Below are 26,639 nucleotides of genomic sequence, written 5' to 3' on the forward strand. Positions count from 1 at the left end.
ACTCAAATGGCTGATTTGAAAGAACTAAATATATCACAATTTCTGGACATATCCTAAGTACCTTTCATTTGGAAATTATGAGGTGCATGGATACCTTTGGTTCAAGTTTCATCTCCCAGAAGCGATGGATTGTTTTTCACCTTCTCTAAGTTGGGGAAGAAGGCCAGCTCGGTCATGTTTCGGCTGTTGGCACACTGATGAACTGACTACAGCTTGGCCATACTCCCTGAGGGGGACACTTGGCAGCCAGCCCTCTCCTTCTGAGCTCTCTATCTGTCTTCGTGACCTGGTCGACCTCTCTCACGTGTCTCTGTTGGCTGTCTTTTATCTGAGCAGAGGAGGCAAGAAATAAAGTAAAAGGCATGAGCAGCATAGGTTTTTCTTTTCAATTTTAAACGTTTTCTTTTTACTTACATTCAATTACTAAAATACTTAAATTACCACAATAGAGTATATGTAGACTTAATAGTATGGAAAACCTTAAGTTATTGCAGAAAGTTAAGTTAACAGAGTTTTGACCATATCCAATAGGTAATGTAATGTTATTTAATTTTATGTATTGTGATTTAATTTAATAAAGTAAATGTAATGTAAATCATAAGTGGGCATTGAAACAATGCAGAGATGGTGGGGGCTGATTTCTATGCCTCAAAACTGACACAATTGAAATTACATTTGTACACAAAGCCCTCTTCAGGATGAGCATCGTGATATTATGAGAATCCATATTCGGGACCTTATAATTTCTATCACAACACCCATTATCAAATTGTCAATTTAAAGTTAACACACACCAGATGGTACACGGTAAGCGTGGAGCTTTGAGACACAGTGGAGAGTTGCTCACTTTTCCCAAATGGTATGGTACCTGATTTGGCCATTTTAATCGATTAATGACCTTATCTTATGCAGGAAGTCGAAGGTGCGTTCATGTGCTATAGCCTGTAGGAAAATACAAGTATACATCGAACAAAGAAAGTTAGAGTCACGTCTAATGTGCAGTTTTGCAAGACTGACCATTCCAACGCTTAAATAAAAACAAATCAATTCCAATTTCACAATGTCCGTATGTATACTCAGCAAAGCTTGTGTCTGGAATATAAACTAGACAGAAATCTCCTGATGTCCGACCGTCCCATCAGAACGTGAATGCACACAGACGTAAATAAGGAAATGAAAATAAGATTAGTCGACTTACATTAACATTGCCTCTGACTAAACGTTAGAATCAGATAGTATAAACGGGAATACATGTTTGTATTTAAAGTTAAGGCAAAAACAACTTTGCTACGTTAAGATTGGTGTTTGGTCACGTGATTGGGGTCAAAAGTTTCGCGGGAAACAACATGGCGAGCGAGATGTCATCTCCTATCTTGGACGCTGTGCAATGTCCCGTCTGTTTGATAGACTTTACGCCTGGCACCATTAACCGACATCTCGACGTGTGTCTGCTGAAAAGCGTTGCTGACAGCAGTCCGTCGACAACAGAAGAAAGCGAGCCTCCTTTGAAGAAATATCGCATTAATGCCACTGCCGAGGCTGAGCCACCCAGCACCACCGCGTCCAGCCCTTCCTCCGTGGCTGGTGCGGCTTCATCTGTGTTTTCTTTGTTTCAGACCAACAAGAGTAAACTTTTAGCCCCAGGTGAACGCAACGGGTTTTTATCAAGTAAACAATCTCCTGTCAACAAGGGGGTTAAACGTAATTTGCTCGGCGAGGCAGAACCAGGACCAGCAGCAAGTACAGAGGGTATGAAGTCCCCTGGATTAAACGGTCATGCTTTGAAGACATCCACTGATTTATCACCACGGACACTGCTGACGAGTAACAAGCCTCTGGCAGAGATACTGAGACCAAACACACTGGAGGAATACTTTGGTCAGAGTAAAGTTGTGGGACAGCAAACACTCCTCCGCTCACTGCTGGACTCCCAGGACATCCCATCCCTGATCCTCTGGGGACCCCCGGGGTGTGGAAAGGTGGGCCTCGTCACCTGACCTGTATTTCCATTCTGTTATGCATGACTTTAGCTTTCTCCCAAGCTTCAAAACAAAGTGACCATGTTACAATTATTTAAATACATCTACCCTTTTCCCTTCTAACAAAATAACATACAATCAACAATCTATACACAACGGTTTTTAATTTCAACAGTTTAAATGCAAAACACAACATGGCATGAAAAGTACATTCTAAGAGCACTTCAGGTTTAACACTTCTTAATCATTGTTATAAGCTCAGCTCTATACTAGACTAAAACCTATCTATAAACTGTCAAAGATGATGCTTATAGCTGTATTTCTTTTTTTATATCAAGGAAAGGTCATAATGATCATCTATGTAAATATGGAACAGTTAGCAAAGTAGCTGAGCTTCATCTGTAGGCTCATGGACAGGTCATTATGAACTGAAGGCCTAATATATATTATCAAAACTATACTTCAAGAAACACCACACTGCATCAAGCTGTTATGTGTTACAAATTGATACAATACATCAATTATATGTGCGAAAATGTGTGCCTATTACAGTTCTCCATAGACAATAGGTCAATTGTAAATGATTATGGTCCATCCAGCAGCAACATTTGAAATGTAAATATAATTATATATGAAAAGAGGGAAACCGGTGAGTGTTTGACATTATGTCTTGATAAATCATCTCAATGTTACTTGATAACTTGAATATTAAGGATTTCAGATTTTTTGCAATCAACTAATCAATATTATCTAACATTAGCATTAGATTGCATGCTACAGCCAGTGCCAATAATAGTAGAGAGAGATCCTTTACAGCATGTTGAAGAAGTGATTCTGTCTCTGGCTGCTAGGTTGGTGCAGTACTTGCAAGTGTTACTTGTCAAACCTAAATAGTAATACAGCATGTAATGAGTGAGGTATGCTCAACTTTATTTCTACACAGCAGCTTCCCATTCTTAGACGTCGTCAACATGCTTCAGTAACACTTTACAGTCACAGCTCTTTGGTTTCAAAATTGGAAGGTTATTTTTGGAGGTTGTTATTAGCATGTACAGTAAAGACTAAATATTTTCGAGGCCCTAAAATAAAGGTGCATTGTAGGTCCTGGAATATGTGCTCTAAAGATGCCGTACAGGTGCTTATCATTGATTCCATTTATATTGATTCAAAAAAGGGCACATCATGTGTTCAAATCAAATGACTTTGTATGTAATGTGTTGTGTTTCAGACCACTCTGGCTCACATCATTGCCAGCAGCAGTAAAAAGAAGGGAACAGCTCGTTTTGTCTCTCTGTCCGCCACCAGCACGTCCACCAATGAAGTGCGAGAGGTGATCAAGCAGGCGCAGAATGAGCTCCGGCTGTGCAAGAGGAGGACCATACTGTTCATCGATGAGATTCACCGCTTTAACAAATCACAACAGGTGGAGTATTAAACCAAATGTTATCTGATCCATGTTACGATTAGAAGTAGCCACTTTAAAATCCACCCTGTGTTGGTATTTGCTCTTCAGTTTCTGTATGAAATAGGTACAACATAATGTAAATCATGAATAGCATTTATTTCATGATTTACATTGTCATTTATTAACAGCATTTTAATATAGGTGTGGTTTAGTTCGGAGAGTTTTCAGTTAAGTTGCCACTGATGACTGTATTTATGTAACCTTTGTTAAGACGGGTCATCTCATTGAGACACAGGCTGTTTATCAAAAAAGCCCTAATAGAAAGCAATCTTCAGATTTACTTTCTCTATGTCAGCTACCAAGGAGGCTCAGCTAATAGTAGTTTAAAGGTCCCATGTCATGGCCATTTCTACTGATCATATTTCTATTGTTGAGGTCTAATAGAATAGATTTAAATTGTGCAATTTTCCAAAATAACATTGGTTTCTCATATAGCATCTCTGTATAGTATGTGTATTCACCAGGTATTCACTCTCTGTCCTAAACGGCTTGTTGTAGCTCCAATAGCTCCTGCCCCCCCTCCCTGTGAGCTCAGTGTGCTCTGATTGGTCGGGACGTTGCGAGGCTCGTTGCGAGGCTCGTTGCGAGGCTCGTTGCGAGGCTCGTTGCTGCTAGCTGCTGCTGCGAGGAGCGGACAGTGTTCCGGGTCGGCGATACAGCGAGAAAAAGCTAAACTCATCCAGAGCACACACACAAACACTCACAGCCGAAGTAAAAAAATGAAGTGTGGCTTGATATTGAGTAAGAAAAAGGTTTATAACGCTGTGAGAATGGGTCTGCGGAGAGCATTTCTCCGCGATCCCAACTCGTCTATTACAGTACCAGGGTTCAGGAAGCTCTATGGAAGTCAATGGGGACTCCCTGTTAGTTAGCCAAGGGATCCTGGTGTGTGAGATGCTCCACGGATTGGTCCATTTGGGCCAATCCGGTCATTTGTTGTTCATTTGGGTATTCACACGTCACAGAACCCAGGAAGAAAACAATGGAAAATGAGAAATCTCCAACGAGGCGTTCTGGGGCAGCATAGACAGGTCTTTTCTGTGTTAGAGTTTTACTCGCTACAGGGTGTACTTTGAGGGTTTGTGACTCTGCAGACCGTTTACATGCATAAAAACCTTCATAACACACAAGGGGACGGGTAATAATCAGAAAAGCATGATATGGGACCTTTAACAAATACCTACTGTTGATATCTTGTTGTTTTAGAAATAGTCATTGTTGTCCCTTTTTTTCCCTCCCATGGTTAATTTGTGTGTGTATCTGTAGGACACCTTCCTTCCTCACGTGGAGTGCGGGACGTTGACTCTGATTGGGGCCACCACAGAGAACCCGTCCTTCCAGGTAAACGCTGCGCTGCTGAGCCGGTGCAGGGTGCTGGTTCTGGAGAAACTCTCTGTGGAGGCAATGGGCTCCATTTTGGACAGGGCTGTGGCCACACTGGGGATTAAAGTCCTGGGACAAGATCAGTCAATTCCCAAAGAGCAACACCAATCAGATGAGTAAGTGCGCCCTTGGTAACCAAACACTTAGTGAGTGACACACATCATGATGGGATGTCAGCCGACAACTCAAAATATTTGATGGTTGAGCCTGTTGTTGTCCTCTGTTTCTAGCTCATTGGATTCATTCAGATAAACAACGGGAGTGGCTCACTTTTATCTTGGATAAATTGCCATTGTAGCTCATAATAAACAGCTTATAATACAATTACAAAATTCAATCTATAGATAATTTTTAAGGCTGCCGTTTGAGTTTTTGCTTTTAAATTGGAATGCAATATATGAACAGCTTTTATTTGAATCACCCAATTTATCAATTAGGTAAATGGCAGAAACACTCTTTATAAACCAATAGAGAAACTGTCATCTACGTTTTTTGTATATTTCTTGATAATGTTATTATTTTATACCTCTGATTTCTGGATAGACTAATACTTTATCGTTCAGGTGTTATTTACCTACACATTAAAAGTGTGTTATAAACGTATTATTGCGCAGTTATGAGACCTTTTTATAGTGCTAGCATTAAGGGAGGCACTAGGAATATTGATGATGCTTTTTGTGTATACTTGAACACGGCTGAGCATAGTTAGAATTTTGTGGCGCCCTCTACAGGGCACAGATGAAAATACGTTTTTGGGAAGGACGTTGTAAATGTCCGACATTCTTTGTGGTTTCTAGTTACAAACAGATCTATACATATGCATTGAGTCCATTTAAATTAGTAAGTCTCTTAACCTTTTTTTTATTATTGATTTTATCAATATTTAATTAGGAAATGTCATTTCTCATTTATTTCTTCCTTACAAAATGGAATATATTTTAAAGTATTGCAACTGTTGCACTATATCTGATATATAGTATTGTTTTCCCAGGCCAAAGATCTTCATTGAACAGAAGGCACTGGACACAGTCGCCTACCTCTGTGATGGAGACGCGAGAGCAGGACTCAACAGTCTGCAGCTGGCTGTTCAGGCTCAGCTGAGCTCGGCCCGGCCCGACCCCTCAGGGCAGGGCGGCTCTCAGGAAATACTGGTGAAGGAGGACCACATCAAGGAGGGTCTTCAGAGGTCCCATATTCTCTATGATAGAGCTGGTAAGCTTATATGTTCTTAATTACTCTGAGAAATGCCATGTGCAAACTAAGGGCCCATTAGATTCACCAAATAAATAGTAAAATAGTAAAAATTGCTTTTTTGGCTACGGTGGTTATTTAAAAAAGGGTTGTTATTTTTTAAACAATTAAGGACATTCTGAAATGTTCAATGTATAGTTTTTTTCTTTTTAAATGTTTAGATTACACCTGACCAAAATAAAAAATTGTACAACATCTGTGATTTGGAAAATGTCCTGATTAGAGGACATTCGTCTAATTTTGAAACCCTGACACTGCACATTTAAAGAGGATTCATTATGTAATAGGCAGCTGGGACAAAGCGTTTTTCAGGATTATACAAGGGGGCGGGGTTGTCACATAGTCAACAAAAGCACTTAGGCACATTAACACCATTAACACATTGCTACATATTTCACAAATCCACATATCTAAATCCTCCCATCAGTTTCAGTATACCACCTGCCATCAATATCTTTACTTTACATAACATCTAAATCAGGGGTAGCCAACACGGTGCCCGTGAGTCGCCCGCCGGGCATGTTCTAAAAATAGCTCGCAAATCCAAAATGTATAAAATACACAAAACAAAAAAGGAAATGTAATTTAAAAGAACCTACCCTATGCATAAACGAAACCTCAATCATAGCGAACCCTATCTACTTACTACAACTCTATATCTATCTAACACCCCTCCTCCCCCCACCCCCACAATGAATATCGACCAATCACGTTCTTGCTTGATTTGCGGGACCAGCGTTGCAGTCGGGAAGAAAAGCAATGTGGCACCTCCCCGCTGATTTTCCTTCTGGCAGAATCTACACATCAGCCCCATTGAACAGCCTATCATGCCAGCCGATACCACACATGAGGGGCAGAGTTTTACTGTGTGTGTGTTGCAACTTGCATATATATTTATTGCACTTGACGCACACATACACATGGGACATGGCGTAATTTCCTTAAAAAAAAACGTTTAAAAGGGGAGTGATTAGCCAAATATGCATAAATGAAAAGATAGAATGCTAACTAAGTAACATAAGATAAGAATAAACAAGTTGAAATGATTTGTTATTGGTTGTGATCATATCCTAAAGATGTTTGGATTATTGAAAAGTATACAACTCCCTTTCATATGAGTGTTGAGAGCTGTATCCATCTATTCATTTTGTGCTCCAGATTGATGCATTTCACTTCAACATTTAAAAAAAATTCCCCTGGAGGATGTGAGGTCCCCCCCCAAAATAAAGCAGGTTAAAATAATTAAATTGCATACATGTTATTTTAGTAAACACTGAAAACGGTGTCCCACAGACCCAAACAGCACACAAAGGTTAAAGGTAAGCATACAATAATGTTCAAATGTGCTAAATATATACACTGCAAAAAACTAAAAAAAGAGGAGTAAAAGTAGCCCCCGACTTGTTTTATTTTTTGAAAGTAGCCCTCGTCCTAAAAAAGGTTGGTGACCCCTGATCTAAATAATCTGAGGTTTTAAGCTTAACAGCCCCATCATGTTGCTTTCCAAAATGCGTCCTGTCACGGGGCTTTCATATCAAATCACTGAATGATAATGGCTGAGAAGAAAGCTCAACCATGCTTATCACTTGGGTCTCCAGCTGTGCTTACGGTTGCTTGGTGCCACATTTGACTAAGTACACCCATTTAAGTAACACCCAGCGTTCATACAAAGTGATATATAAAATGTCTCCAATTATAGTAGACTGTATTTTCAGCCTCTCCAATCATTTACACACTCCCACCCTGGTCCCACCCACCCACTCTATGATCCTCTGACCATCCACTCCCTCCTGTTGCATAACCCTTCAGCTGTCCCAAAAGATCGAGATTTACTGTCCCGTGCTTCAAAGGGTGATGAAAATGTCCGTCAGCATGACTAGTGACCTTCAAGGAGAAAGTATTCTTCCTGTTTTTTTGTCTTTAAATAGTTTGATTAGTCTTTAATCTTTTTGTTCCTTTGGGTGTTTCTTCTCTTCAGACCTTTTAGGACGTTTTGTAAATGTTTGATGTGACTTCACGAATCTTGATGCATTTATTTATGTGTGTTACACAAAGGTGAGGAGCATTACAACTGCATCTCAGCGTTACATAAGTCTATGAGAGGCTCCGATGAGAATGCAGCTCTGTACTGGCTGGGCCGTATGCTGGAGGGCGGAGAGGATCCTCTCTACGTGGCCCGGAGACTGGTCCGCTTTGCCAGCGAGGACGTGGGTAAGTAAGACCTCATGGAAATTATCCTTTTGATCATCTCTGAATTTAGTGATTTTTGATCATTTACCCCGACCAGAAAATTAAACAAGCAGCTGCCCAACTTCTCAAAATGAAACCTGTTAATCAGGTTGTAACTTTGCAGGACTGTATCTTGCACTCAATAAGACATTAGATCGTAGCTACAATGACGACTGTTCCCAAAATCCCAGCCTCTTAGTCCCTTGCTTCTTTTAAAAAAAATATATATTTTTATTCTCGCTTTTGTTTTAGCAACTAATTTAGATTGTGTGTTGTTCTTTTTAGTTTTTTATTATGCGTAATCAATTTTTTTAAAGTTATATGTCTTGCTTTTATTGTATTAATTTAAACCTTTTCTGATTAACAGTAAGATCACAATATTGTTTTGAATATGTAAATGCTTTTTTTACTTGTAAAAGCTTAGTTATTAATGTACATAACTCTTTCACTCCTGACCTTTTGATCATAAAATAGGAGGAGTAGGGCAACAAAGACAAAATGTGTTATTTTATTTGATTACAGTAAAGGAAAAATCATCTGAACTAAGTGCTTACAGAGAAATTGTCCCATATCTTCCTCAGGTATGGCAGACTCCGCCGCTCTTCCTCAGGCCGTGTCAGCCTTTCAAGCTTGTCACTTTATCGGGATGCCTGAATGTGAGGTAGGCTTTCCTGACCAATCAGTGATGGTCCTGAGTCATATCGATCAAATGTTCAGTCAGTCTTTACCTCTGTTGCTGCTCAACAGGTGATCATGGCTCAGTGTGTAATCTATCTGGCACGAGCACCCAAGTCTGTTGATGTCTACAAGGCCTATGCTAATGTGAAAGCTTGTTTGAGGAACCACAAAGGGCCCCTGCCTTCTGTCCCCCTGCATCTTCGCAACGCCCCAACCAGACTGATGAAACAACTGGGCTACGCTAAAGGCTACAAATACAACCCATCCTTCAGCGGCCCTGTGGAGCAGAAGTACTTACCTGACGAGCTGCAGGGAATCAACTTCTTCACCTGGACGCCTTCAGACCTGTGAGGCTCTGCTGCTACAGTGTGGTGTTAAACCAGAGTCTGCTGAATGAAAACAATCCCATCAAATAATCACTTGTCGGGAAATCATTTGAATTCTAATTCAAGATAAGGTATTTCATTAGTTGATTATAAGAAGAATAAAACATCAATCATCATGTTGTATTTACATTTCTGTCAGATTTAACTTCATTCTGTTATGTTATGTTCTTTATCAAGGAAACCCTAACCATTTACTTTGAATTCATTTACTTATTGGATTAAAGTCCTTTTAGTATGTTCAAATAAATAGAACAAACATACACAATATTTGTTTTCCCATAATCAAATGTTTGCTTTGGTCAATATGTGTTTGTTTATCTTCATCCTGTCTATGTGGCGTTGTCAAACATTGTTTAATCTGATGTTAATGTATGTTTCTTTGTCATGAATATATTTGTTCATAATCTGTATATATTTTTGATAAAATAAAAGACAAATCTAATATTAAAATGTCAAATGATAGTTTATTGCCCGTTCACTTCTTCAGTCATTGAACATGTCTTCAGTTTTGGGCCATGGTCTAAAGGGAGAAACACAAGATTACGTTAGTAAATTACACAAATTTAATATTTGTATTAAATGGTTGCTTAATGCCATTTATTTATTCTTCCTCACCTCACTGATCCAGGGGATGAAAGAGGCCACACGGGTGAAAATGGTGGGCTTCTGAGGGGTATTACAGCCCCGTCCATCCACAAAACTTGTCACTCCTTCCACATACCACTTACCATCTCTGCCCTTGCAGTTCAGGGGGCCTCCAGAGTCACCCTGGGAGGTAATGGCAGATATTAGAGCAAGTAAAAAGCTAACTGTGTTGCATTCAAAGCATGACTTAGTGGTTCTTCCTCACATGGCATGCTGACTTGCTCTCTCCTCCTGCACAGACCATGGTTGTCTTTGCTGAGCTGCCCCACCAGTCACTTTGACTACAGATTTCATGATCCACAACAGGAAGTAGGGCCTGCTGTAGTGTAGTAGCAGAAGGACCACCAGCTAAAGAGAAAATAACATAATAGCATTTGAATAACATTAATACATTTCACTCCTCTAAAGGACATGTTTCCACATACAACTATCTCAAATGAATGAAAAGGTGTCACTTGAGAAAGGAGATCCTGCAAACTGCTTTTGATCAGCATCACAATGTATGGATGTATTACAGAGTGCCGGATCTCCTTTTATTACGTTTTATTTACACATGGGGCGCAACACCCCACATGATCTTGATAAGCAGAATTGGCGACAGGTCTTACAGTAGAGACGACCCCAGCCTGTGACGTAGCAGGGTTGGTGGTAGGCGAGAGTAGCACCATGCTGTGGCAGGCAAGCCAGCTGGACCTTGTCATTGATAAAAGCACTTTTCTCCAGCTTAAGGAGGGCAATGTCATTCCTATAAAACATGATTAAAAAGGCAAAATTAAACATATCAGCAGTACATTTTCTATTAACCTCTCAAAGTATATTTAAATGTGCAGAGAGCTTTTTTTCTACAGGAGAAGTTTTTTTCATTTATAAAACTTCTATTTACTCAGCTGCTGCTCAATAGGAGCTCACACGGTATACTGTACTGATAGGCACCTTTTTTCAAGGACATGCTTTGTGTAATAATCCACCACAGATCTGGAAAATAATATGTTGGGATCATTACCTACCCACAAGACACGCAGTTCTTGTTCCATTTGGGATGGATGAACATTTTTGCCACCATAATGGACTGTTCAGGTCCTTCCTCTGTCTTCATGTCATGCTCAGCTAGAACAACCCTGTACGTGTGGAATCTGGATTGGAAAGTAATAAACTTAATATATTGCGTATTAGTGTAAAAAACGAAATGTGAATTAAATCACAGGAAAAAAGGGGTCACATTTTCATTCCTTGAGTTCTGTTGGAACCTTGGAACCTGTAAATGCATCATCAGAAACTATTTAAATTGAAATGAAGTTCTCCTCACGTAATGCAATGTGCAGCAGTCAAAACCCAGTTAGGAGCAATGAGTGTTGCTCCACAAGTAGGGAAAAAAGACTCCAAGGAAACCTGCCATGGCCAGCTGTATGGACGGGCTTCTTCCCCATTCACCACACGGCTGGTGTCCGGCTGGTAGCTGGGGACACCACACCCAGACACTTTAACAAAAGGAGAGACGGAAGAAAAAGGATTACTTCACATTCACATTATATATCTATTCCAGTGAAGGATTTCGTTTAATGGGCTCACCTGTTGTTACAGCCAGGAGGAGGACAAGTGCTCGTTCCATTCTGTATTTGTCCAACTGGGTTATCATGCAGAGCTATTTATGTGAACCCTGCAGCCCAGACGCTGCCCTTGCAGTTTTCCCCTGATATTTTCCAGATGTCACAACAGCTGTGAGCCAACCAAGAATCACATAGTCGCTGAAAATCCCACTGTTTAATATACAGATTGATAAATCCAAATGATGCAATGCAATACAACTAGGTCCAAATCATAGGGAGCTGTTCCAAAAATGTCACCTCTGGATCTTAGGGTTACATTAAGGAAAGGGGGATGTATTAATGATATATTTATAAATCATAACTATATAATCCAGGGTAAAACAGGACTCAAACTGATCATGTTGACACATATTTCAAATGATTGTGTAAACTAAGAGTCATTTTCGAAAGGCTACCCCTCAAAAATGTACTTCAACTGGCTACTTAACTTTGATGTGGATGATATTAAGGAGTTTAGGTTTTTACTCTTGTTTCTACAACTTGATTAATATGTAAATAAAATGTATGTGTTATAGGCTACTCCTAGTTAATCCAACCATTAGGCTACTGTAACAGGAGTCTTTAAGTAACAATGATAATTTAACTAATGTTATAGCACACTTTAGTCTACATTGCTAAATGTCTTATGTTATACTGCTGCTACGGTATGACTACCTGAATGTGTAATTTTGTAATAAATTGTACTTCAAATACTATCATTGTGCATGCCTTTTTATATCGGCCTAATAGTGTTATATTTTATTTGCCTGTAACAACGTAAATGTCCCCGTTGTGGGACGAATAAAGGAATTCTGATTATGTTTCTACTCGGGGGAAAAACAGTGAGAACTGTGGAGTTAAAAATGATTATAGAACAGAATATCATATTGCATCTTTACAACAGTTTGAGAAGGTAACCCTCCTCGTCAGTGGGGGTCGCTGTGGATCTCGCCATCTCTGGTGTTCTCTTCGCTGCTCTACGCTACCGCAGATACGGCGCTGCCGCAGACGGCAAAGTTTCAAAGATGGCGGTGCCCTGTAGCGTACTCATGCGGCTTAGAGCTCTCTGTAATGTTACAAAATGTTTTCAAACAAGAGGTACAACGCCGTCCAACTTGGGCAGAGAGCTGCGGTGGTACAGCACAACAGCCCGAGGGTTTAAGGACGACGGGTCATCCTCTGCAGAGAGTAAAGGTGAGGGAAGAGTTAGCAGTTAGCATCATTGGATAACCGGTGACAGCAGCAGCAGCAGTGTTTAACCTCAAGGGCATCCATCATGTTAACAGAAACATTAATGCTTGTGTTCGTGGTCTTTCCTTCATGTTTACCTGAGTTAAGAATGGAAAACAGCTTTCTTTGACCTTGCTATGTGTTTGACCTTCGTTTCTTTTAACTCTTTAGATGACGTGAGTCCGAGCCTCTTGAAGGAGTTCCCAGATCCTAAAAGTCTCCTGAACAACACCATCAGCCGGTCACTGGGAGTCAACGACCTGGCCCAGTACATCCAGTATAGCTGCACGGAGAGTGAAGGGATCAAGGTCAGATCACAATTCCTAATGGGATGGAGGGGGGCTTCTGAACACATCATGTCCATTGAGGGCTAATGACTCTGAAATTAATCTTTGTATTGTAACTGTGTTTCTGCAGAAAGCCACCGTTACACTGCTGTGGCCCTGCAGGATTGAAGAGGAAGGTTTTGCATCCAAGAAAGTCGACGCTGAACGATTTGCTGCAGCGGCTGTTTGTTTCAAACTCAGAGTAAGCTGCATTGACCTCAGACTGTATCAAGTAGACATCATTTTGTCTTGCAATCTGTAGTAACATTTCATCACTTACTTTTTACTTATTTTGTGTGTGTGTGCAGGAAATGGGTGTCATTGGTCCAAATAACCAGCTCCCTGCGAGGGGATCGGGGAGGGGAGGAGGTTTACAATCCCTACTACATGATGACGAGGACGAATCATGGATAAATGATGTATTTGCGCCTACAACTAAAGCGGTGGCACAACATCAATGGCCTCCCAAAGAAGAACCTTCCAACATCTCTAAAGCTCTTTCCATCTTTCCACAACCTAAAAATCTCCTCGCCAGGGTCATCCAGTTGGCCACGTCATCCAACAGAATCAAGGTTTGTACCATGTTATCAACTGCCATGACTGCACAATTATAACTAAGCAACGATAACATCATCATGTGTTATTAACTGCCTGGGGTTCTCCATTTTTACAGGAGAATATGAAGTTCGTAACAACATCAGGGAAGCTTAAGAAGTGTGTCCTGACGCTGCACTGGCCAGAGGAGATGAAGTTCTCCGCCGCAGCGAACAGCCGAGTGAAAGCAGAGAAGATGGCTGCAGCTCTCGCCTGCATGAAACTGAAGGTTAAGATCATTTTGTCACACCTACTGTACCTTTAACCTAAATGTTTAGAGCTGTGCTAAACCCTGCATCATGTCGCCTGGTCCAGGAGCTGGAGCTACTGGACAAAAACAACAACCCTCTGACTCACGCCAAGTACAATCGAGAGAAGGTGAAGGAGGCTGGAGAGCGGGAGAGACGCCCCCACCCCATCGAAGTCCCCCAATACCTGGAGGAGCACTTGAGAGGGTACTTTGAAGAGGTCGGTCTTCAACTCACGTGATAATAAACTTAGAGAGTGTTCTTATCATCATCTTTTGGTCTTTGTAGAAATGTAACGGTTACATTTATCAAGTGGGATGCATTGGTGGGTATCTGGTGCTTCAGGTATCAGGTGAGAAACATTTTAAGTAACAGATCCATGAGCTAAAAGCAGAGGGGGGGGGAGTTACTTTGGTCTGAGAAGTGGGGGGGGACACAAAACAGAGGGTCTGTGGGCAATGGAAATAGTTCTCGATTTGAATCCCTTTTCCTGCCTTTCTAACAAAATATGTGTTAGGACTATGGTGCAATCAAAGAAAATGTGTAGTGTATAATGCCTGGCAAACTTATCTATTATCCTATCCATGTGAACCTGCTTTATTTGTGAGTGGACCTCGCATACTCTAGGCATGCTCCCCCGGGATTTTTTTTATTTTTATGTTTAAGTTAAATGCATCAATCTGGTGCACTTTGAGCACAAGATGAAGAGATTTATGGGTACAGCTCTCAACACTCATGAAACAGAACCGTATACTTTTCAATAATCCAAACATATTTAGAATATGATCACAACCAATAACAAATCATTTAAACTTGTTTATTCTTATCTTATGTTACCTAGTTAGCATTCTTTCTTTTTATTTATGCATATTTTACTAATCACTCCCCTTTTAAACTGTATTTTCTTTTTTTACTGTCCTATAGTTAACATTGGAATGATTTATTACTTTATTTTTTACAACTATATTAAATAGATGAAGGTGTGCATTGGACATATTTGTTTACATGACCAAACAATTTGAGACTCACTGAGATAACTAAAGTGAACGATCCTATCACTCAGAGAGTCCTTTACCTCACCTGAGCTGTAGTTATCAGCCTCTCAGTCTGACAGGAGAGAGCTCTCCCTCCAGCTTGTTGTAGAAACAGCTTCTAATATCCGTTAGCTCTGAGCTAGCACCAGATGCTAATAACAACATTCGCTTGTTCACACAACATGTGCTCGTGCCACACACACACAGAGGCTGTGTGCTCCTCCGTGACGATGATGGCTTGAGGTTAAAAAATAATAATTGAATTTGACAGTGGGGGGGACAAAAATGGGATTTTGAACAGTGGGGGGGGACATGTGTAAATTACGCCCAGGACTTACATGACCAACAGCAGAGCTCGGGGCTATAATGCAGATTTGTTTGACTTTTTTACACTTTGTTGTTCTCCTCCTTTCCTCCGCTCTACTCTCTGATTGTGAGTGTGTGCATTCGTATGTGTATGTCGGAAACAGAGCGGAGGACAGAATGCAGTGGGCACTGAAACATGCACATACATGGATGAATAACATAAGCGTTTAGTTTATTTAATGAAAGAGCACATGTTCAATGTGAAAAGAGACCGTAGATAGATTATTTCAGTTTCGAAACTGATATATATATTCAGGGGGGGCCTGCGGGGTTCTGTTGGGGTGGCGCAGCGCCCCCCCATGACAATTTTAGGGGAAACACTGAGGTGTACTAATGGCTAATGTTTTCACAGTACCCAGTGGAATCAGATGTGCAGAAGATTTGGGAGGAGGAAGAGGCTGGAGGAGAGCAGGCGCTGAGCCAGGAGGAGGAGGAGGAGGAAGGGGAGGAGTACTTGACGGACGCTATCACAGGCAAGCCGTACAGACCTCTGTCTGAAGATAAGGTCATTCAGCTCAACGCCCGCCTGCAGAGAGACTGGGAGAAGGTGAACCCTGGGCTGAGTGTGGAGCTCCCGGTCGATGCCCACCGTGAGAGGGTGATCTCAGCGGTGCAGTCGTCCAGGGTCGTTGTGATTGATGGAGAAACAGGATGTGGGAAAACAACACGGATCCCCCGCTTCCTGCTGGAGGAATGTGTTAGGGCTGGCGAGGGGGCCAACTGCAACATCATCGTGACCCAGCCTCGCAGAATCAGCGCTGTGTCCGTGGCCCATCGTGTCATTCAGGAGATGGGTCCAGCTCTACAAAGCTCTGTGGGATACCAGGTAGATACACGTTTATAGAGTACTGTATTTAGAACATGAACTCTGTAGGCCTTCTTTTCTGTACTGAGAAAGCAGACTGACAAATGTCTAAACTATCTCATAAAATGAATGGTACATTTTCTACTATTAATTGACTTGGTTGTCTTTAACTATGACCTTTTCCGCTTGAATTAATAATGATTGTGTTTTTGAAAATAGGCCAAAATATAAAAATAGCAATACTGTTTACCATTTGGTCCAAACTAGCAAGGCTGATTTTTTTTTTTTTCAATTATGGGCACTTACAAATATGTAAATTGTATTTATTCCAATTCAGAACAAATTGTTTGACACAAAATAGATCTATACATTTATAGATGTCATCTAAGGTAATCATACTGAAAGTGTTTCAAATCTTCACGTCTAGTATTCTCTGAGTAATGGAGACGTTTTATTTTTATTTGCATTGGTATTGTGATGAATAGGCAAGCACACATATACGTATTTATTTAAATTGTTCTAAAGCTAATTTGATAACAAATTAAATGAATACACCAAGAAGATAGCTTTTGTTCTAAATATGACTTCCGTAGACTCCTGGCTTTTAAGACGGGCGATATACATTTGATTAAGTTACTGTAGAGCTTGTTCCTTCCTTTTTGTTGTCTCATATTTGTAATGGTTATTCACATTATCGGATAGTGTTTCCCGGTAGAAAAAGTAAAAGTAATTACTTTCTATGCGTAGGTGAGACTTGAGAGCCGGCCTCCAGAGCAGAGCGGAGGAGCTTTACTCTTCCTCACAGTGGGCGTCCTGCTGAGGAAGCTGCAGTCCAACTCGTCTCTGAAGGGAATCAGCCACGTGGTGGTGGACGAGGTCCACGAGAGGGACATCAACACAGACCTGCTGCTGGCTCTGCTGCGCTCCACCTTAGAGGTAAACCCTGACCTGCGGGTGGTGCTTATGAGCGCTACTGGGGACAAGCAGAGGCTGTCCGAGTACTTTGGGGGCTGCCCGATAGTTAAAGTCCCCGGATTCATGCACCCAGTGAAGGACAGATACCTGGAGGATGTGATAACAGAGATGGGATTCCTACCGCCAGTCGAAAGGAGAGGGGACAAAGACAAGCAGGTGAGACCGGAGTCTTATGTGTTCCTACTTCAGTATGCTCAGTGTTTATTTTCCCTTGTGTCTCATGATGTTATATTTCATCTTGTTTAAGGGAGGAAAAGACAGTGTCGCACCAAATGTAGATTTAATAGCTGATGTCATCGAGCACATTGACAAACATGGAGACCCAGGTAACTATCTGACAAACTGTCAAATGTTGCTTTTTTAAATTATGCTTTTACAAAGTTTAAGGAGATGGATCTTCATTATTTTTGTCAAACAAATCTTCCCTCTCATGCTTCAGGTGCAGTGTTGTGTTTCCTCCCCGGATGGCAGGACATCAAGGCCGTTCAAGAGAAACTGGAGCAGAAGCGCCACTTCTCCTCCGGCTCACAGAGGATCTTTCCATGTAAGTATACAAAGAGCGACCTTTGTCCTCCAAGTATAGAGAAGATTTATAATTGTATTTTCCCTTTTTCTTTTAGTGCACTCTAGTTTATCAGTATCAGAACAGCAGGCGGTGTTCCGGCGCCCCCCAGAGGGTCAGAGGAAGATCGTCCTCACCACTAACATCGCTGAGACCTCCATCACCATCGATGACATCGTCCATGTGGTGGATACAGGAACTCACAAAGAACAGAACTACGACCCAAAGACGAAGGTAAGCATCACCGTTTCAGTTTGACTATGTGCTCTTTCAGATCTACAAAAACAAACCTTGTGATTAGTTGTCCTGTCTGAGTATGATTCCTTTTGGTTTTCCAGGTCTCCTGTCTGGACACAGTTTGGATTTCTCATTCTAACGTGACTCAGAGGAAGGGGAGAGCAGGGCGATGTCAACCAGGACAGGCTTACCATCTGTTCCCACGAGAACAGCTGGAAACCATGATGCCCTTCCCCGTCCCGGAGATCCTGCGCACCCCACTGGAGAATTTAGTTCTTCAAGCTAAAATCCACAGTCCTGACTGCAAGGTATTTAAAGGGAACACAAATCTTTGGTGTATTTTTATTTTTATTTCTAAATAATGTAATTCGGTTTGTGTGCAGGCTGTAGATTTCTTATCCCAAGTATTGGACAGTCCAGAGCAGTCAGCGGTGAGAGATGCTGTCTGTAATCTACAAGACATTGGTGAGTGATATTCTGGATTGTGTGGTCAGATATGAGCGACGTTTCTTGTGTGTTAAACTGGTTTGTATGAAACCTGTTTATCATATCATGAATCGCATTAAATTAAATCATGCAAAAACACTTCAGTGCCTGTGCACATACTTATCTGGATGGCAACAACCCAAAAACTGTTAAATAACACTACCCTTGTTTAGAGGTCAGAAACATGGCAACCATCCATTCATATTGACAGGCTGATTAGAATTGACTGTTGCGACTGAGTATCTCTGTCCACAGCTTGAGACCTACTTTTTCACTACAGGTATATTCAAACAGACAGCCTGAGGGGGGAATACAATGTGTTTTTTGAAGATGACAGCATATAAACCTGTTCTATTAGAAACCTACAACACAAGTAAGAACCTTGAACTGAGCTTAATATCTCTTCTGTCAATCTTTTTTCTTTTGTAGGAGTTCTGGACAAGAATGAAACCCTGACTCCTTTAGGGGAGCGTGTGTCCTGCATGTCATGTGACCCTCGTCTGGGCAAAGTGCTGGTCCTGAGTGCCATGTTCAGATGTGTCCTCCCAATGCTGTCTGTGGCCGCCTGCCTGACCAGAGACCCTTTTTACAACAGCATGCAGAACAGAGGTCTTATTTTCAAGGTAAAACCCACATCATCATCATCCACAAGGTTTTACGATATTATATAGGAATTTAAAAAACAACACCATGTAAAGTCAGGTAGTAAGTAGTTAACATTCGTGTTGTGTTTGTCCAGGTGAAAGAGAATCTGAGCAAATCCAGCTTCAGCGACTATCTGGTGTTAATCAGAGCTGTGTTGGGCTGGAGGAGGGTTCAGCATGAGGGGGACAGAGAGGACCGGGATGACTATCTGGACAGACACGTTTTGTCCAAGTTCAGTCTTCGATTCATCAATGGTTCGTACAAGCACACCCAAATTGTTCCCATTTGAATTGACCGTTTCTTTTACATCAAATCATTCTGTTGTTGTGATGTCACTCTGCAGGTCTCATCATGCAGTTCGGTGAGAACCTGCATGAAGCCCAGCTGGTGACTCGTGCACAGGACTGCCAGCGCAACACTTCGGTCTACAACCAGCACAGCCACCAGGACGAGCTGCTTAAAGCTGTGCTGCTGGCTGGACTCTATCCCAACCTCATTCAGGTACAACAAAGGAGTCTATTATACTTATTATTGACCTGCTCTTCTCCATCAAAGGTTAAAGCCAGAATTGTGAGATTGAGATCTTACTGTCGAGGAAGAGGTTATGTTCTAGTGGTGACGTTTCTAAAGTGCCAATATCATTATCTTAATAAAGTAAGATCCAGTTTTTGAGGTTGTTGTCTCTCGAAAGCTCACTTATGTTGTGACAAATGATCATATAATGATTGGAAACATATAGTCTTAAACTCTGATTGCCTTTCACTCTGTTAAATTGTATTTTTAGTCTTGTATGTGTTGAACAGAGACATATGTTAAGGATTTACATTTCAGGAGGGCAAAAGGAAGTGTAAAAGGTGGATGTGAAAATGGTTAAGGACAAGGGGGTTTAATGATGGGGTGTAGGACCAGTTGGCTGTTTCCTTTCATGAATATATAGTGTGACTGTAAGCTGTGTTCGGGGTGCAAAACTTCTTTTTCCTCTGAGGATGAAGTTGCTCTGTTTCTGCATTTTAAATCGATTCCACTTGTATAATGACTTTCTTTATTACTATTAAATGCAACAAAAGACACAATAATTGATCAGTTTCTCTTAAGAATGTCTTCCACAAATTACAACTCCTACCCTTTTCTCAGGTGAAGAAAGGTCTTGTGGACAAAGGAGGCCGCTTTCGCCCCAACAATATTGCCTACCGCACACAAAGTGGGCCGGTCCATCTTCACCGCTCCTCAGTGAACAGGTTTGAACAAACTCCAAAATTCAACGACACCAAGTGTTTACTCTCGTATTGCATATGTAAAAAAATGTTGGCTGGTTTTTTTTGTTGCAGAGGGAAAGACAAGCTCCCTAGTCGCTGGTTGACCTTCTTCAGCGCTATGCAGTCAAACGGGGCTGTTTTCATCAGAGACTCTTCTACGGTCCACCCCCTCGCCTTGCTGCTGCTCACAGACTGCGATATCACAGAAACAGGTAGGACGTGCACTGCCCTCCAGAAAGAGGCACTGTGCTTTTAGGTGGTTGGGGAAATGATTTTAGGGCAAAGAACCCTAATAATCATAATGAATAGGGATTTAATGTCCTCACATTATTTCATCTCATATTGTGTTCATGTTAGCCGAGAAAAACAAATTCAAGTGAATGCTAATGTTGCTCTGTAACTGCTAAATGTGGAAATGGCCAACTGTTTCTTATCAAGTTCGTAGCATCAACTATAAAGGTGATAATGTCAGTGTGTTTACAACTTGTTTCCGCTTCTTCCAGTGATAAACAAGACATTTGTTAGTCGAGGTTTAACTTATAAATAGTGACGTCCTTTTTTTAACCGATACATTTTTTTTCAAGATCTTGATAGCCCTTGTTTTTCTAATATCTGTTAATAGACTTACTTATTTAACTATTTAACTTATGTCTTCCACTCCATAGACATATTTGCCATGTTTTTAACACACAGTTTTTATTTTGGATTGTACATTAAAAAGCTCTGACTCAATACAATAACTACAAACTGCTATGTAGATATGCTCATCAGAAGCAATAACATATATTATCACCTTCTTAGATTCACAGGCAGTCATTTCTCCTCTTCATAAATAACCCTGTCCTTTCCCTCCTGTCCCAGTGAACGGAGACAGAGTGGAGGTCTCATTTCCTGGACGCTCTCTGGTACGCTGTGAGTTGCCGGTTGACACCTGGGAGCTGCTGTGGCAGCTACGCACCTCCATTCAGAGCATGATGTACCGCAACCTCAGCAACCCCAGTAACGCAATCATCAACTCTACTCAAGACGGAAAGCTCATCTCCTTACTGGTACAGCTGCTCAACAACACAGAGTCAAACCCTTTAGGTCAGACCGACCACAGCGACAGTGAGGTGGATTAATGACATCCAGGACTTTCATTGGAGTGTGGATAATATGCTGGTTGGTACAGAGGAAGCAAAGAGGATGGCGGTCTCATGGGGATGTTTTTTTATTAAAAGAAAGTCAATATTTGTATATATGAGCAGAGCCCCACAGTTATCTGAAGTGTGCTGCTGGTATTGTTGAGGTAAATGATGAACTTCCATGTGATGTGAAGGAATCCATTGGTTTTGGTTTTGGACTGTGTTCGGTAATTTATGTATACTAGTTTTTTCTAGAAAACAAGTTGAATTTGACCTAGACCAAAGGTCATTCAAACGGACTGCATGCAATAATTAATGTAATATTTATTGCAAAAAAATGCTCACATGTCAACATGAGGTAAATTATCAGACCATTTTTATTGTTTCAGCTTCATTATTTAACTGATCATAGATAACAAAATAAACAATAATAATTCCTGGCTTTTTTCTGAGTGCCTTCATTCAAGAAAAGTCTTTCATAAACTGTGTGTGAAAGCTGCTCAGGCGGCTCAGTATTTCTTCCATGGTGTCCTCGGGGTTCATAATACAGAATCTGCACAAAGAAAGAGTTAAAGGTAAAAAGTCCACTAATCCTGAATAAACATGTCTGAAATATACTTTCAATGATGGTCATGTCTGTAATGCAGAACAAGCACCTTCATAGGACCTGATCATGGGTTTATAATACCATGCCAAAGTGACATTGTATGAACAAATTATCAAATTCCAACACAACGTATTCTAACTACTTTAGCCATTCACATTATGAAGACCAGATATATCATAACAGATTATAAATGATACGTTTCTGAAATGTCTTGGAAACATCACGTACATGCTATAACAGGACTTTGTGAGCTTAAAGTGACTGTTAAGGGTTATAAGCAGTTGTATGACACTAAAACATAATTACGAGGACTTTTGAGCAGTGTATGCTTGCTACAAGTAAAGTGTAATTAAAACCGCACAACATCAGACCAACAGTGTCCAATGGTAGGCCTACGAGAGTGGGGAAATAGAAGCCCATCTCTCTGGACTGCTGTGAATGTGCAACAAAGAGTGGAGCAGGTCATTGCTGTAGAAAGGTGAGCTGAGCTACTGGGTTAATGTTCGGACGGGCTGCAAATAGGTACCTAGCTTTGCAACAATATTTTTGTATAACAAATAGTTGCCTCATGTCCTTCAACAGATGACCAGCATGAACTCCGTGATCCCTTTGGCATTGAAGTATAAAGCGTTATAAATGTTGAAATGAAATGCTTAGTAAATAAAGGCAGTTAAATATTTTACCTGATGTGGAGGGTGCCCTCCTTTTGTTCGTTCTCCATGCCAGGTTTGACTAACACACCAGCTTCCTCCAGGAGTCTCATACAGTAGAACAAATCTGGTTCCATTTCCATTTCCTAAAATAAGCAAAAACATAACCAAATGATTAATTACCACATATGTGACACTTCGTCATATTGCTGTGATTTTGCAGTGTGTACTTGGTTCTATGAGATATATAACCTTGGCTTTCTGAATGGCTTTAGGTGGAAGATACAGTCTGGGGAATGCGAAGGCACCTCCTTCCACCGGCTGGCAGGAGAAACCCGGCAGGCTGTTCAATACCTCAAAGACTCTCTTTACATTATGAACCATCATAGTCTTGATGTGTTGTGTCTCCTGCAGAAGTTAAAGGCAAGAACACAAAAATACAGAGGGCTTGAGGTTTCCTATTTTAAAACTACTTGAGAAAACCAGGATATTAGGAACCTTGCAAAATAGAAATCTGAAATGCTTATCTCTGACCTCACCTCAATATAAAGTGGGTACGATGGATCTCCTGGTTGTGGAGGGCTGGTCATCAGATCCAGGGCAATCTGGCTCAACACAGGAGCACAGGTGTCTGTGGAGAACAGCTTGTAGATGCATTTCATAACATCAGGGTCCAGATTTACCAGCTCCACATATCCACCACGCAGACCACACCTGGGGGAGAGAGAGAAATGAAGAGTCCCTGAGTAGCTTGTTATCGAGCTTGATCTTCATATGTTTGCCCAGCTGTTACAGAAACTCATAGATATTCAATTGTATTGTTCTGAGCACTTTTAGGACTTCTTATCTTGAGTGACATTTGTTTCATGTTTCCAAGATCATGGTTATCTTTCTTTCCTTGAGAAATACTTGACCCTGTAAAAAAACATTTGTATTTCAATTAATGAGCCAGTGCTAAGTTGGTTTCTTGAAGAAACATCTGCTTTTCTCGCAAGGCTCACTCGAGAATAAAGAATCCAAAAACAGAGAAAGGTTTGGCCCACTGAGCCTAAAATGTAGCCTACCTTAAACAATAGCACAACAAAACATCAGTTGACTCGAATAAATAATTTTTCCTGTTGTATATTCAAGTTTGCTATCTTAAAAAGTCAAAAGTTGCTATTGTTCGGGAAGTAGAAGGCAGACAGAGAACGTACTCTCCCATGAAGCCTTTGGATGCTGAGTGGAAGGACGCCAGCTCCACCGTGTCTGAGAGAGGAGGACCCATCTCAGACAGAACTCTCTTGTAAGAGAGAAACTCACTGTTTTCCCCATGAACACATTCCTGATAGACCTGTGGAGGAGATCACAGAAAGCATTTATTTACACATTTATGTCACTCTTAATGAATTCTCTGGATAGATGACAATGCTTTAAGACCTCATCAGCCAGAAGGAAGAGCCTCTTCTCTGAAGCAAACCGGATCACCTCTTGCATTGTCTTTCTGCTTTGAACATAACCTACAGGAAACACGGCATGGCATGATACCATATTCTATGATTCAAAAGATATACTTAGATGATGTCAATTCTGTTTGGATTTGACTACCTGCGGGATTTCCAGGGTTGATGACATACAGAGCAACAGGGTTGCAGACTCCCTTTGCAGAGTCCAGCGCTCGATGCAGCTCCTCCACCTGCAGCTCCCAGCCCTGCTCCTCGCTGAGGCAGTACGGGACAGTAACTCCTCCCAACTCTTTTATTGTAAAATTGGTGAGGGGGTAGCACGGCCCTGGAGTCAGCACACCTGTTCTGGGGGAAGCCTGTCTGTTCACCAAGACCTTGAGAATGTTCTAATAAACACAGGAACAGATTAATTGAACTCAAAGATGATGATGATCCGCAGGAGGAACAGACACAGTATGGCAGTATTTCAGTAATAGTGCTTATTACCCTGAGAGCCCACTGAGAGCCGGGACTGATGTAGATGTTTTCAGGGTCTGATGGAGCCCCGCCATCTCGTTTGGTTATGAATTCAGAGATTCTGTGGACTATTTCTGGTATGCCAGCTGTAGCAGTATAAGAACCTGAAGGAATAACCAGGAAAGCTTAGGAAACGCAATAATGCTATAAGTTAAAATAGTTGTATTTTCATTGCATTTATTTTATAACCTTGTTTTATGCTACATCATTGTATTAATTTGTATTTGTATAATAGCATTTACAAAGTTTTATTAATATAGGGCTTAAAAGCTGCATCAAGGCTAAGCACATGTATAATAAAAAAATAACAATATACTTCAGTATATTTTTAATCATGTTGTATATCTTATTACCTACTCTTATATTATGCATTTTGAACTTGTTATTTATATTCTTAATATATATATACTTTTTTTTAATACATTTTTATGTTATTGTATTTCTTAAACATTTTTAACTCATGTAATGCTTGACCAAATCAAATCCCAACTTGGGATAAATGAAGTATATATCTATATATCTGCATAGTACACACATCTCTGCCCTAGTTGCAAAATGAGGTATCCGGATTTCCGTTTGCTTTATGTAATGTATTCCATAAACTTAAAATAACTAAGCTTGTATGCAAAATAAAAAGTAATGGTAAAAACATTATTTGAATGGGTTAAATGGTCCAGAAATCTTGAAGACAGATATCCAATGACTCCATAACATTTCATTTTAATAGTTCCACATGCACATATCTTACCTACACTCCCTCCGGCACATTCTCCAAGCAACCTCTGAGCCCTCTGTCTGACGTCCACTGGAAGCGTGTTGCTGTTCACGAGATCAGGGTAAAGACATGCTGCGAGAACCTGCAAATGAGAAGACACACAGTAGATTAGAGTGACATGCATTTGTATTCAGAAGAAGATGTATGAGCTTGCATATTAATCCCAGTCTAAAGATGGACTTTGAAGGTTACAGATTACCTGTCGGACAAAGGACAGAGGCTTCACACCTGCAGCGTGTTGGTCTCCCCAGTACAGATCTATCACTTGCTTGTATGGCTTTCTCAATTTCTGCAGAAAGTGAATTTAAAGCAAAACAACAGGATGGAAACGTGGCTGACAGAAACCATTTTGAAAATATGTCAATAACTCCTTTCTTTACCTGTCTGAGCTCTTCCTTGATCTGGTTTGCTCGACTGACGAGGACTGTAGAACCTAACTTCTCCATGTTCTTCAGATTCAGACTGATCTCCTGCTGGTTTTAGTGCTTGGGCAATGATATCAGAGGAGGAGCAATACAGGTAACTACACACATGTAGTCCTAAAGGCCACCCTCTATTCCTATCTAAAAACGATGTGTGAAGTAAGTAAGTAAGTACAACTTTACTTACATAGCACCCGTCTCAACACAAATATACAAAGTGCTTTACATACAGTACAAAATACAACTATAAACGGTATAAAAGGCATAAAACACAGCAAGTAAAAGATAGGATAAAACACCAATGAAGAACAGCTACAAACTCACCTCCTCCGTGTTGCTTGAGTAGGGAAGAAAGAAATAATTCCCTATTATACATGATATAGGTTCAAGGTTCAAGGCTTTTATTGGTCATGCTGCATGCATGCATGCATACATACATATAGCTACAGTGTAGTTATGACGATGAAAATCTTAGGTCACTGGCTCCTCCAACAGTGCAGTACAATAAAACAGAAAAAATGTGGAATAGTGCAATAAGAGTCTATATGCAAGTGATTGAATATGATATATTAGATACATAATTTCTAAATTGCAGCCAGATTAATGTTGTGGATGTTGTTTAAAAAATGCAGGTGTTTAACATGCAGTCTTATGGCCTGTGGGATGAAACTGTGAGGTGGATTAATGACATCCAGGACTTTCATTGGAGTGTGGATAATATTCTGGCTGGTACA

General features: G+C 40.8%; 4 protein-coding genes across 4 annotated transcripts; 2 read left to right on the forward strand and 2 right to left on the reverse strand.

Annotated features, from left to right (window-relative positions):
* The first annotated feature begins 1,045 nt into the window (after positions 1–1,045).
* wrnip1 (WRN helicase interacting protein 1) lies at positions 1,046–9,732 on the forward strand. The gene is made up of 7 exons (XM_079651339.1): positions 1,046–1,979; positions 3,208–3,402; positions 4,711–4,943; positions 5,819–6,039; positions 8,134–8,289; positions 8,889–8,968; positions 9,055–9,732. Exons 1-7 carry the CDS (start codon positions 1,347–1,349, stop codon positions 9,334–9,336), a joined length of 1,800 nt encoding a protein of 599 aa, XP_079507465.1. The 5' UTR covers positions 1,046–1,346; the 3' UTR covers positions 9,337–9,732.
* An 83-nt stretch (positions 9,733–9,815) lies between these two features.
* Positions 9,816–11,718, reverse strand: LOC307020164 (proproteinase E-like). The gene is made up of 7 exons (XM_079651346.1): positions 11,586–11,718; positions 11,323–11,494; positions 11,024–11,149; positions 10,625–10,761; positions 10,222–10,364; positions 9,987–10,139; positions 9,816–9,891 (listed from the first exon to the last, which is right to left on the reverse strand). The coding sequence occupies exons 1-7, from the start codon at positions 11,650–11,652 to the stop codon at positions 9,874–9,876; spliced, it is 816 nt and encodes a 271-aa protein (XP_079507472.1). The 5' UTR covers positions 11,653–11,718; the 3' UTR covers positions 9,816–9,873.
* An 827-nt stretch (positions 11,719–12,545) lies between these two features.
* Positions 12,546–21,930, forward strand: dhx30 (DEAH (Asp-Glu-Ala-His) box helicase 30). The gene is made up of 19 exons (XM_079651335.1): positions 12,546–12,796; positions 13,004–13,140; positions 13,250–13,360; positions 13,467–13,730; positions 13,832–13,981; positions 14,068–14,220; positions 15,753–16,226; positions 16,953–17,336; positions 17,428–17,506; positions 17,620–17,724; positions 17,801–17,976; positions 18,081–18,287; positions 18,363–18,444; positions 18,895–19,088; positions 19,205–19,364; positions 19,454–19,611; positions 20,245–20,348; positions 20,439–20,578; positions 21,228–21,930. Exons 1-19 carry the CDS (start codon positions 12,628–12,630, stop codon positions 21,485–21,487), a joined length of 3,507 nt encoding a protein of 1,168 aa, XP_079507461.1. The 5' UTR covers positions 12,546–12,627; the 3' UTR covers positions 21,488–21,930.
* LOC307020161 (alanine aminotransferase 2-like) lies at positions 21,922–26,526 on the reverse strand. The gene is made up of 11 exons (XM_079651340.1): positions 25,864–26,526; positions 25,683–25,772; positions 25,457–25,565; positions 24,679–24,812; positions 24,335–24,578; positions 24,167–24,246; positions 23,944–24,080; positions 23,287–23,461; positions 23,000–23,155; positions 22,781–22,893; positions 21,922–22,043 (listed from the first exon to the last, which is right to left on the reverse strand). The coding sequence occupies exons 1-11, from the start codon at positions 25,927–25,929 to the stop codon at positions 21,953–21,955; spliced, it is 1,395 nt and encodes a 464-aa protein (XP_079507466.1). The 5' UTR covers positions 25,930–26,526; the 3' UTR covers positions 21,922–21,952.
* Positions 26,527–26,639: the final 113 nt, after the last annotated feature.

Source organism: Notothenia rossii (assembly GCF_949606895.1).
Source record: "Notothenia rossii genome assembly, chromosome: 9".
Lineage (NCBI taxonomy): Eukaryota > Metazoa > Chordata > Actinopteri > Perciformes > Nototheniidae > Notothenia > Notothenia rossii.

What these genes read in the sequence shown, in the direction of transcription:
- wrnip1 (XM_079651339.1), top strand. Translation starts at nt 1,347, where the DNA reads ATGGCGAGCGAGATGTCATCTCCTATCTTGGACGCTGTGCAATGTCCC. An exon ending in TATTCTCTATGATAGAGCTG is followed by an intron (nt 6,040 to 8,133) that starts GTAAGCTTATAT and finishes TGTTACACAAAG; the next exon opens with GTGAGGAGCATTACAACTGC. An exon ending in CTTTGCCAGCGAGGACGTGG is followed by an intron (nt 8,290 to 8,888) that starts GTAAGTAAGACC and finishes TATCTTCCTCAG; the next exon opens with GTATGGCAGACTCCGCCGCT.
- LOC307020164 (XM_079651346.1), bottom strand. Translation starts at nt 11,652, where the DNA reads ATGATAACCCAGTTGGACAAATACAGAATGGAACGAGCACTTGTCCTC. An exon ending in CCTCCTGGCTGTAACAACAG is followed by an intron (nt 11,495 to 11,585) that starts GTGAGCCCATTA and finishes CTTTTGTTAAAG; the next exon opens with TGTCTGGGTGTGGTGTCCCC. An exon ending in AAGAACTGCGTGTCTTGTGG is followed by an intron (nt 10,762 to 11,023) that starts GTAGGTAATGAT and finishes CATGTTTTATAG; the next exon opens with GAATGACATTGCCCTCCTTA.
- dhx30 (XM_079651335.1), top strand. Translation starts at nt 12,628, where the DNA reads ATGGCGGTGCCCTGTAGCGTACTCATGCGGCTTAGAGCTCTCTGTAAT. An exon ending in TCGCCTGCATGAAACTGAAG is followed by an intron (nt 13,982 to 14,067) that starts GTTAAGATCATT and finishes CGCCTGGTCCAG; the next exon opens with GAGCTGGAGCTACTGGACAA. An exon ending in CTGCGATATCACAGAAACAG is followed by an intron (nt 20,579 to 21,227) that starts GTAGGACGTGCA and finishes CTCCTGTCCCAG; the next exon opens with TGAACGGAGACAGAGTGGAG.
- LOC307020161 (XM_079651340.1), bottom strand. Translation starts at nt 25,929, where the DNA reads ATGGAGAAGTTAGGTTCTACAGTCCTCGTCAGTCGAGCAAACCAGATC. An exon ending in TCAAGGAAGAGCTCAGACAG is followed by an intron (nt 25,773 to 25,863) that starts GTAAAGAAAGGA and finishes CACTTTCTGCAG; the next exon opens with AAATTGAGAAAGCCATACAA. An exon ending in CTCTGTCCTTTGTCCGACAG is followed by an intron (nt 25,566 to 25,682) that starts GTAATCTGTAAC and finishes TCTCATTTGCAG; the next exon opens with GTTCTCGCAGCATGTCTTTA.